At 42.6% G+C, this 12500-nt stretch overlaps 1 protein-coding gene across 1 annotated transcript in view; it reads right to left on the reverse strand.

Moving 5' to 3' along the window:
• The window catches only part of lctlb (lactase-like b), a 27973-nt gene that overhangs the window by 7304 nt on the left and 8169 nt on the right, over window positions 1–12500 (reverse strand). Inside the window, 8 exon segments of the mRNA XM_055155934.1 lie at window positions 290–451; window positions 2742–2799; window positions 3628–3723; window positions 3813–3941; window positions 4017–4126; window positions 7020–7107; window positions 11615–11775; window positions 12397–12498. Of these exon segments, the coding sequence (XP_055011909.1) occupies window positions 290–451; window positions 2742–2799; window positions 3628–3723; window positions 3813–3941; window positions 4017–4126; window positions 7020–7107; window positions 11615–11775; window positions 12397–12498 (906 nt within the window).

Below are 12500 nucleotides of genomic sequence, written 5' to 3' on the forward strand. Positions count from 1 at the left end.
TTTGTTTGTTGTTTGTTTGTTTGTTGTGTGTTTGTTTGTTGTGAGTGTTGTTTTTTGTATGTTTGTTTGTGGGTTTGTTGTTTGTTTGTTGTTTGTAGATTTGTGTGTTTGTTTGTGTGTGTTTGTTTGTTGTGTGTTTGTTGTTTGTTTGTTGTGTGTTTGTTTGTTGTGTGTTTGTTTGTTTGTTTGTAGATTTGTGTGTTTGTTGTGTGTTTGTTTGTTGTGTGTTTGTTTGTTGTGTGTTTGTTGTGTGTTTGTTTGTTGTGTGTTTGTTTGCTGTGTGTTTTACCGATAAAATCCTTCATGACTTGTGGATAGTCTCCGTGGAAAAGCGGGGTGGCGAACCAGCCCAGATAAAACTGCACGAATCTCTCAGCCGCCTCCACGTCCTTCTGGTTTGTGATGTCCACAGGTTCACCCCAGTCACCGGACAGAGAGATGCCCACAACTCCTGAACGCACAACACACACATGCAACACACACATGAACACACAACACACACATGAACACAACACACACATGAACAACACAACACACACATGAACAACACAACACACACATGAACAACACACACAACACACACATGAACAACACACACAACACACACATCACACACACACACATGACACACACACAACACACACATGAACAACACAACACACACATGAACACACACATGAACACACACACACACACAAACAACACACACACACATGAACACACACACACACACACATGAACAACACAACACACACATGAACACACAACACACACATGAAACACACACATGAACACACAACACACACATGAACACACACATGAACACACACATGAACACACACACAACACAACACACACATGAACAACACAACACACACATGAACAACACAACACACACATGAACAACACAACACACACACACACACATGCACACATGAACACACACATGAACACACACACACACCACAAGTCACACATGACATGATGACACACACATGAACACACAAACACACACATGAACACACACATGAACACACAAACACACACATGAACACACACATGAACACACAACACACACATGAACACACACATGAACACACACATGAACACACAAACACACACATGAACACACACAAACACACACATGACACACACACACACACACACATACACACACATGAACAACACACACATGCACAACACACACATGCACAACACACACATGAACACACAACACACAACACACACATGAACACACAACACACACATGAAACACACAACACACACATGAACACACACACACACACATGAACACAACACACACATGAACACACAACACACAACACACACATGAACACACAACACACACATGACACACACACACACACACACACATGAACACACAACACACACATGAACACACACATGAACACACACATGAACACACAACACACACACACACATGAACAACACACACATGAACACACACATGCACATGAACACACACATGAACACACACACACACACACATGAACACACACATGAACACACACACACACACACACACATGACACACACACAACACACACATGAACACACACAACACACACATGAACACACAACACACACATGAACACAACACACACATGAACACACAACACACACACACACAACACACACATGAACACACACACACACAACACACACATGAACACACACACACACACAACACACACATGAACAACACAACACACACATGAACAACACACACATGAACACACACACACACACACACACACATGAACACACAAACACACACATGAACACACACATGAACACACACATGAACACACACATGAACACACAACACACACATGACACACACACAACACACACATGAACACACACACAACACACACACACACACATACACACACACAACAACACACACATGAACACACACACATGAACACATACACACACACACACACACACATGACACACACACACACAACACACACATGAACACACACACAACACACACATGAACACACACACACACACACACACACACACACAACACACACACACACACATGAACACATGAACACACACATGAACACACACATGAACACACACATGCACATGAACACACATGAACACAACACACACATGAACACACACATGAACACAACACACACATGAACACACAACACACACATGAACACACAACACACACATGAACACACACACACAACACACACATGAACACAACACACACATGACACACAACACACACATGAACACACAACACACACATGAACACACAACACACACATGAACACACAACACACACATGAACACACAACACACACATGAACACACACATGAACACACACATGAACACACACATGAACACACACATGAACACACACACACAACACACACATGAACACACACACACACATAACACAACACACACATGAACACACACATGAACACACACATGACACACACACACACACTGAACACACACACAACACACACATGCACACACACACATGAACACACAACACACTGAACACACTGAACATCATCTGAACACATCACCTGAACACATCTGAACATCACCTGAACATCACTGAACATCAGTTCATCCCACCACACCTGAACGCACACACACAGCTCTGACACACACTTGTGTGACACACAGTGTGTGTGTTTGTGTTTGTGTGACGGACCTTTCTGTTTTTGTCTCCACTGAGCGTCGTACGTGTGAACCAGACATTTAGCTGTGATCTGCCTGAACATCAGAACATTTACAAAACAATCTGTGTGATCTGTGCATCTGAACATCATCTGAACATCATCTGAACATCATCTGAACATCATCTGAACATCACCTGAACATCATCTGAACATCATCTGAACATCATCTGAACATCATCTGAACATCATCTGAACATCATCTGAACATCATCTGAACATCATCTGAACATCATCTGAACATCATCTGAACATCATCTGAACATCATCTGAACATCATCTGAACATCATCTGAACATCATCTGAACATCATCTGAACATCATCTGAACATCATCTGAACATCATCTGAACATCATCTGAACGAGCAGGTGACACGTCTGTGTCTGAATTTAGAGTCATTCTTTTTAGCAGTTAAGAGAAAGATTTAAATTTTTCATTCTGCACTTTTTTCTCTCATTTAAATTTTATGATGATTATTTATGTTTTAATTTGTTTGTTTTGTGATTTTCCTGTTTGTGTTTCTTCTTCTGTAAAACATTGATTTACTTTGTGTTTGAATTGTGCGATACAAAAATAAACTTGTGTTTTTAACCCTCACTCTCTCCTCGGGGTCACACTGACCCCAAGAAAACATTTTTTTCCTTCCCGCTCTCTTGGGGCGGGTCAATCAGACCCAAACATTTATTTTCAAATAAATTCTCGCCAGGAGAGAAAACACATTTTTTGGTCTGATTGACTCAAGAGAGCGAGAAGGACAAGAAATGTTTTCTTGGGGTCAGTGTGACCCCGAGGAGAGAGTGAGGGTTTAAAAAAAGAACAAAAGTGCAGAAGTATCAGTGAGTTTTCAAAGTGAGTTTGACCTTGATGATGTGATGTGCGGCTCTGTAGGCCCCGGTGCCCTTCAGCTTCAGACCAGGAGCATGTTCTCCCGTCTCGTATCCCTCCACCGCCACAGACTGAAGCAGAAACACAAGGTGGAACAGAGAGTTTTGAGAGAAGAACTCGTGCTGAATGTTAAAGTTGTGTGGATGTTCTTGGTCCTCACCCAGGGGTTGTTGAAGGTGATCCAGTACTTCACCCGATTCCCAAATTTCTCAAAACACAAATTGGCGAAGTCGTTAAAATGGTTGATGATGCTGATGTTCTGCCAGCCGCCGTACTTCTCCTGCAGGACCTGAAGCACAGGGGTTACAGGTCAGAGGTCAGAGGTCAGGGGTGTGTGAGCCGGTGACTGGACGAGCGCTCGGACCTGCGGCAGGTCCCAGTGGTAGAGCGTGACGATGGGCGTGATGTCGTTCTCCAGCAGCGTGTCCAGGAGCTCGTCGTAGTACTGGATTCCTCTGTCGTTCACGTGGTCCGCTTCAACCACAAGAGCAGAACATTACACTTTAACGTCAAGCTTCTTCTCTACGTTTCATCCTGCAGTTCTCCAGAAGCGGCTGAAGGTGAGAGGTTCAGAGGAACATCTAACTGCAGCTACAAATGTATTTATAACACAGGAAACAAGAATTCAATCAAAACAATAAAACATCACGTTGTCTCGGATCCAGACCTTCACGTGTCATTTGTTTTGTGTGTTTTAAATAATTTTGCTGCTCTGGATCCTGCTGTGGGATCTGGGTCCTGGTCCGTGATTGGTGGAGAACTTTTACACCTGCCTCACCTGCAGACTCCGCCCCCTGTTTAAGGAGACTCCGCCCCCTGTTTAAGGAGACTCCGCCCCCTGTTTAAGGAGACTCCGCCCCCTGTTTAAGGAGACTCCGCCCCTGTTTAAGGAGACTCCGCCCCCTGTTTAAGGAGACTCCGCCCTCTGTTTAAGGAGACTCCGCCCCCTGTTTAAGGAGACTCCGCCCCCTGTTTAAGGAGACTCCGCCCCCTGTTTAAGGAGACTCCGCCCCCTGTTTAAGGAGACTCCGCCCTCTGTTCGTTCACTGGAGTTGGTGGCCCGTTGGTCATTTTGTGTTTGTGTTTACGTGTGTAGTTTAGTTTTGTTTTGTGGTTTTTTGATTTGTTCTCTTGATTGTGTTTGTGGGTTTTTGTGCTTTTACTTTGAGACACTTGTGTTTTACTTTTGTCTGTGTCTCTTAGTTTAATCTCTTGTTTTTGTTTAGACCTGCGTGACCCGTTTTGTGGCACAAAACTCGTTGTATGTTAATCCTGTTGTTTTGTTTCTCAGTTTATTATTATTTTATTATTATTATTTTTTCTGTAATATATTTTAGTCTGTTTTGTTAATTTACCTTTTACATTCCTGTTGATTAAACATTATTTAATTGTTTTTTTGTTACTTCCCTGACCTGAACGAGCTGACACATAAACACATATGAATAAAAAAAGAATGAAATGAAAAGAATCTAATAAAATGTGAACATCTCAAACTGTGTCAAAGGCCAAAGTGAAGAAGTGACGTTTAAGAAGAGATTTAAAACCAGCGATGGAAGAGTTTGTCTAATGTGCGAAGGTCGATCGTTCTACAGTTTTGGTGCAGCCACCGCAAAGGCTTCAGGCTGCTCTTCATCGCCCTCAGGAGGAGCTGCTCTTCATCGCCCTCAGGAGGAGCTGCTCTTCATCGCCCTCAGGAGGAGCTGCTCTTCATCGCCCTCAGGAGGAGCTGCTCTTCATCGCCCTCAGGAGGAGCTGCTCTTCATCGCCCTCAGGAGGAGCTGCTCTTCATCGCCCTCAGGAGGAGCTGCTCTTCATCGCCCTCAGGAGGAGCTGCTCTTCATCTCAGGAGGAGCTGCTCTTCATCGCCCTCAGGAGGAGCTGCTCTTCATCGCCCTCAGGAGGAGCTGGTGAGTCGACCTGAGTGTCGTGCAGGAGTGTGCGGCTGGAGTCCGAGGTCCATCAGGGCGTCACCAGTCAAACATTTAAAAACAAATAAAATCAGTTTAAACGGCTCCTGAAGCGTCTGTGCCGTCAGGACGATGAACTGGAGGTGATGTGCTCGTGTTTTTTAGACGCGCAGCTGCATCAGTGGAGTTTCTGTAAGTTGTGGAAATAAGAAAAACTTTGTGTTTTGAGGCTGGAGGGACTGTGTCTCTGGACTGGGAACAGCTCAGGGTCCAAATGGAGGAACTGAAGCGGAAGAAAATGGACGGAGGGACGGAGGTGTTTCCACAAAAAACAGATTTGTGAGATTTTTCTACAAAGGAAAACTCTGAAAATATAAATGAGTAGAACTTTCTTTGATATTATCGTTTATTTTTAACACATCGTTTGGTCGTGTCCTCACTCTGATCAAAAATAAAGGTGATTCTCTACTTCACAGGTGTCAAACATGCGGCCCGGGGGCCAGATCCGGCCCTCCAAGATCTTTAATGTGGCCCTCGGCAGATTTTCTACTAAAATATTTTAATGATATTTTCTATTAAAATGGTGTTAATTTTCTGTGGTGTTTATCACAGCAGCGTCTCCAGCGTCTCTGTACGTGGCCCCTCCCACCAGAGCAGCACAAATGAAGACTTGTCTCTTTCCAAACGCTCTTAAAGGACGATCGTTTTGACTGTTGACCGTGACACCCTCATCAGAAAAATGTCCAACATGAGAAAAGTGGAGCCGAGTGCAGGATTTTACAACAAAAATTGACTTATTCCTATTTATACAAGTTAAGTTAAACAAGTTCATGTTCAAACTTTGTGTTGAAATTTTTATTTTTCTTAAAGTTTCAGGTTGTTCATAATATTATAATATTTTGTAAAAGAAAGAGTTCATCAATTAAAAAGATTTGTGTAATAGATTTGTGTTTCTCTGCACAAATATTTGAACTTATTGTTATTTTTGGGGTTTATATGACATGAGTTTTCTGATCCGGACACTTTGGATCAAAGTCGGTTGGACACGACGCCCGGAACAAAATGAGTTTAACTCTCCTGGTCTAATTAGTTGGAAAAGATTCTTCTTTTTCTGTACGTAAATATTTCTGTGTGAACCTGATCAGATTAAGTCAGTTTTTGACCATAAAGCTGCACTGTGTAACATTTCTCGTGGAGAGTCCAGCACCTGTTTGTCTAGAATGTTCCACAGTTTAAATTAAACTCTTTATCACCATGGAGACGAGCGGGTCACAGCCACATCACAGGTCAGATCTGTGGAGAGGAGGAATGATTGTGTTTCTGACAAACACAAACACACTGATGGAAATGTTTAATGTGGTAAAGTTCCGCAGTGCAGCTTTATGTTTAAATCTGCTCTGCTGCTGCTGTGAGTCTCGCAGAAATAAAATCTTTGATAAGTTGTGTGTTTCCAGACTCACACTTGACTCCGGTGGGGATGAGGCGCGGCCACGACACCGAGAACCTGTAATGATTCAACTTCAGCTCCTTCATCAGAGCCACGTCGTCCTGAGGGCAGAGGTCAGAGGTCAGAGGTCAGAGGGGTTCAGGACACAAAAATAACACAATAAAATAAGTTTAACAGTGTTTGAACCGTGTCATTTTATTGGTCGGTTTCAGACGACGTCACATGATTCTACAGGTCAATGTTATTTCACGCAGACGACGGCGGCTCAGAGGAACAATGTTCATCTGCAGATTTGTGTCGAGTCAAAAACAGAAATGATCAGATTTGATATTTGTGCATTTACTTCTTGGATATTTCATGTTAAATACAATAAAATCAGCAGGAAACACTGACCCTGGCCCCGTCTGTGAGTGACGTCATCACACTGGAGAATCTGAAAAGAAAAATCTGATTCTAGATTCTTGTTATTTTGCCGTAAATTATCCAAAAAGTAAAAGCACAAATGTTGAACCTGATATTTTCTGTCATCGACCAAACACAAGAACTCACCGTTTTACAAACATCATTTTACATTTTTACAGTTTTTATTTTCTTCATTCGTATTCGTATAGAAAACTGTGACGTCGTCTGAAACCAAACGACTGTTGATCCTTCACGTCTGAGGTCATCATCCTCTGGAGGTGTGACGCTAACTGAAAGGTTGTATAAAGAGGATTTTTTAAGGGAAGTGAAATACAGCGACAGTTCTTTTTCAAATGTTGTGCATGTGTGACACCACCTTCCTCCTCCACAGCCTCAGTAGAAACACCTCCTCCTCCCGCCTCTTTACTCTAGAAATCACACTTGTTTACATCCAGTGCTCGTTCAGAATCACTGTTGAAGTTTCCTGCCTAGAAATATTTTCGCGACCGACGTGTCAGTTTTTAGACCCTTCGTCTGCTTCATTCGCGCCATCGCTGGAAGGAATCTCCAAGAATCACCTCAGTTTGTCTTCGCTCCTTTTCTCCTTCTCTTTTTCTTTCAGCGACCTCAAAAACGGACTTTCTTTTGCGGCGAACTGGTCGTGGATTCTCGTCCGCCGTCTCGACAAACTTTGTGCGAACTGCGAGGAAGCGACAGTTTAAAAAAGCCTCTAAGAACCGCTGCATAAACCACGTGATCCCCGCGCGCCGAGAGTCAGTTACACTAGAAATGTAGGGAGTTTGATTGACAACCTAACAGCCAATAGAAAATGAGGGAGCCTTGTTTTCTATTGGCTGATGTTTATATGGCCTCACTGCGTCCACAGTTGATAGATTTTCATTCGTTTTTTGGTTTTTTTTATCATCATAATTACAAGGCTGCTGCGTCTCTGTAATGGTGTTTTAAACTTTCACTGACAATTTGAAACTGAACGAAAAAATCCTCCATACAACCTTTAAGGCACTGCTCCGTCTGAAGGTTTATTTGACTTAATCTGAGTTTTGTTCAACATAATCTGATCACAAAGAGCTGATTAAGTTGGAACTACCACAGGTTTTAGTCCAACGAGGTTCATTTGTTCTTCTGATAATTGATGTTCTTAAGGTTCTTAGGTTCAGACCCAGAGTTTGTTTTCCTCCTGACAGTTTGGACAGTTCCTCTGAAGAAGAACAGGAGCAAAACAAACTGATGAAAACAAAGTCTGGGTCTGAAAAAAGAACTGAAGAACAACAGCAGGTTTTATTGGAGCTGATTTGTAGTGAGTCTGGCGCCACCTAGTGCCTCCACTCAGTTTCACTCCTCTCCAGCTCCAGGTCAAGAATCAGAATAAAATAAACGTTTGCAAAAAAAAACCCGGAAGTGCAAGTTCGGACACCAGCCAATCAGAGAAGAGACAGACATTCTGTGTTGGCGACGATTCACGAGATCGAGGATTTAAAGTCTGAACAAAGAGAATGTTTGGTGAGTTTGATCTCGGGGAAAGACGTTATTGTTCTTCTTCCTCCAGGATTTGGAGCTTTACAAACGTCACGACCAAACAGCAGCGACTGGTTCAATAAGAAAAGTCCCCGTCTTCTGTCGAGTGAACAGTGTCAGGAGTAACAGATGTACCAGAGTGAAGTAATCAGAGTACAAATGATGAGTAACTGTATTCAGTTACAGTTACTGTTTCAATGAGTGGTAATGGGATTACAGTTACTTTGTTAAAATAAATCGATTACACGGCGGGATTTTCCTGGTATATTTTTCGGTATAATTCCACTCATTGCTGGACACTAAACCAAGACTAAACCAGGACTAAACCAGGACTAAACCAGGACTAAACCAGGTCTAAACCAGGGACTAAACCAGGACTAAACCAGGACTAAACCAGGTCTAAACCAGGTCTAAACCAGGACTAAACCAGGACTAAACCAGGACTAAACCAGGACTAAACCAGGACTAAACCAGGTCTAAACCAGGACTAAACCAGGACTAAACCAGGACTAAACCAGACTAAACCAGGTCTAAACCAGGACTAAACCAGGACTAAACCAGGACTAAACCAAGGACTAAACCAGGACTAAACCAGGACTAAACCAGGACTAAACCAAGACTAAACCAGGACTAAACCAAGACTAAACCAGGACTAAACCAGGACTAAACCAGGACTAAACCAGGACTAAACCAGGACTAAACCAGGACTAAACCAGGACTAAACCAGGACTAAAACCAGGACTAAACCAGGTCTAAACCAGGACTAAACCCTAAACCAGGACTAAACCAGGTCTAAACCAGGACTAAACCAGGACTAAACCAGGACTAAACCAGGTCTAAACCAGGACTAAACCAGGACTAAACCAGGACTAAACCAGGTCTAAACCAGGTCTAAACCAGGACTAAACCAGGACTAAACCAGGTCTAAACCAGGACTAAACCAGGACTAAACCAGGTCTAAACCAGGAACTAAACCAGGTCTAAACCAGGACTAAACCAGGACTAAACCAGGTCTAAACCAGGGACTAAACCAAGACTAAACCAGACTAAACCAAGACTAAACCAGGACTAAACCAGGACTAAACCTAAAAGGACTAAACCAGGTCTAAACCAGGACTAAACCAGGACTAAACCAGGACTAAACCAGGACTAAACCAGGACTAAACCAGGACTAAACCAGGACTAAAACCAGGACTAAACCAGGACTAAACCAGGACTAAACCAGGACTAAACCAGGACTAAACCAGGACTAAACCAGGACTAAACCAGGGTCTAAACCAGGACTAAACCAGGACTAAAACCAGGACTAAACCAGGACTAAACCAGGACTAAACCAGGTCTAAACCAGGACTAAACCAGGTCTAAACCAGGTCTAAACCAGTCTAAACCAGACTAAACCAGGTCTAAACCAGACTAAAACCAGGTCTAAACCAGGTCTAAACCAGGACTAAACCAGGTCTAAACCAGGTCTAAACCAAGACTAAACCAGGACTAAACCAGGTCTAAACCAGGACTAAACCAGGTTCTAAACCAGACTAAACCAGGTCTAAACCAGACTAAACCAGGACTAAACCAGGACTAAACCCAGGACTAAACCAGGTCTAAACAGGTCTAAACCAGGTCTAAACCAGGACTAAACCAGGACTAAACCAGGTCTAAACCAGGTCTAAACCAGGACTAAACCAGGACTAAACCAGGACTAAACCAGGTCTAAACCAGGACTAAACCAGGACTAAACCAGGACTAAACCAGGACTAAACCAGGACTAAACCAGACTAAACCAGGTCTAAACCAGGACTAAACCAGGTCTAAACCAGGTCTAAACCAGGACTAAACCAGGTCTAAACAGGACTAAACCAGGACTAAACCAGGACTAAACCAGGTCTAAACCAGGACTAAACCAGGTCTAAACCAGGACTAAACCAGGACTAAACCAGGACTAAACCAGGTCTAAACCAGGACTAAACCAGGACTAAACCAGGACTAAACCAGGTCTAAACCAGGACTAAAACAGGATTGAACAGGACTAAATCCTGCTGTGTGGACGTGTTTCTTCTTCTTCTATCAATAATATTTTTAATTTGGTTCAGTAAAGTTTGGACTTTTCATTTACTTTTAGCAGATAAAACTTCTTATGTTACGATTTCCTGGTATTTGTTTCTTTACAGCAAATCAAGTAATCCAAAGTAATCAGATTACATTACTCACTTTATCTAACTTAATGGATTCCGTTACAGATTATATTTTGGGGGATGTAATCTGTAATCTGTAGGGGATTACATTTTAAAAGTCACCTTCCCAACACTGTGAGTGAATGAGTCCTGATGCTGCAGGTCAGACTGTTTCTATGAAGTGAAACCGTCTGAATCCAGCGGCTGATTTGTTCGTCTCATAAAATCACAGTCAGTGTAATGAACTTTCACCTTTTACCTGAAAACTCCTGAACTCGACCTCGAACTCTGGCTCTGGTCACAGGCTCCTACAAATGTGCTGTTTAACTTTGATTTTCAGACTATTTTAAAACTTTTTTGTCAGTTTTTGTGAATGTGTGCACTGTGGATCGATGAAAACTGCTGAACATTCCACCATAGAGACACATGCAGCCCCCCCCAGCGTGACGTCCCTGCACCGCGTGAAGACTTCAGAGTCGTCCTCCGATCCCGCAGGTACCTTGACTTTGTAGTATCCTTCACAGGACGAGTCTCCGGTCTGGTTCTGTTGGATTTTTCCGTTCTTGTGGGAGAAAACGTCCCAGATGCTCAGACCTTTTCCATCTTTGTCCCAGGCTCCTTCGGTTTGATACGCGGAGCTGCCGGCTCCCCACGAAAATCCTGACGCCAAAAACACACAGCAAGAAAAAAGGAGCAGCGAAAATGAATATTGTTCAAAGATTCTGTTAATAAGACAGAGACAAAAAGGTCAAGTCATGAACACAGATGATCAGGTTCAACATTTATCCTTTTATTTGATGTTTATTTCTTCTCAAAGTAAAACTAGAGGACCTCATGTTTCAATCCCTGAAAAGAAAAGCTCTTCTTGTACGTAGAGGACAGTTCCTCCTCGTGTCCACTGTGCTCCTGTTTTGTCCTCAAATCTACACACATAAACACTTCAGAAATTCCTTGCTTCAAAAAAAACAACAACCACATCTTCACGATCTCTCACCAAAAACAGTTGGACTTTTCCAATTATTATTATTTATTTATACGTTTGAAAGTGAGAAACACAATTTCGATTCTTCATATTTTTCTTATAAAGACTTGACAATAAACTTTTCTGAATTGAGTTTGAATATTGTGACGTTCTGATCTCCACAGCAGAGACGAGGAAAGTGGTGAATCATGTGTAAAGTCACATGTGAACATATAAATATATATAAATATATATACATATGAACAGAGGGGGCGCTGTCTGCACACAGAACATTAAAAACACTGACGCGGAGCCTGTACCAGTTGGAAAAGTGCCGTAATAGAAGGATCCATGCTGCTTGGTGTTGGTCCAGTCGAAGTCCTGAGCCTCAGACAGACACAGCACCAACACAAACACATGACCC

This window comes from Boleophthalmus pectinirostris, unplaced genomic scaffold (assembly GCF_026225935.1).
Source record: "Boleophthalmus pectinirostris isolate CB_2022bp ecotype Guang Dong unplaced genomic scaffold, ASM2622593v1 HiC_scaffold_2, whole genome shotgun sequence".
In the NCBI taxonomy this organism is placed as follows: Eukaryota; Metazoa; Chordata; class Actinopteri; order Gobiiformes; family Gobiidae; genus Boleophthalmus; species Boleophthalmus pectinirostris.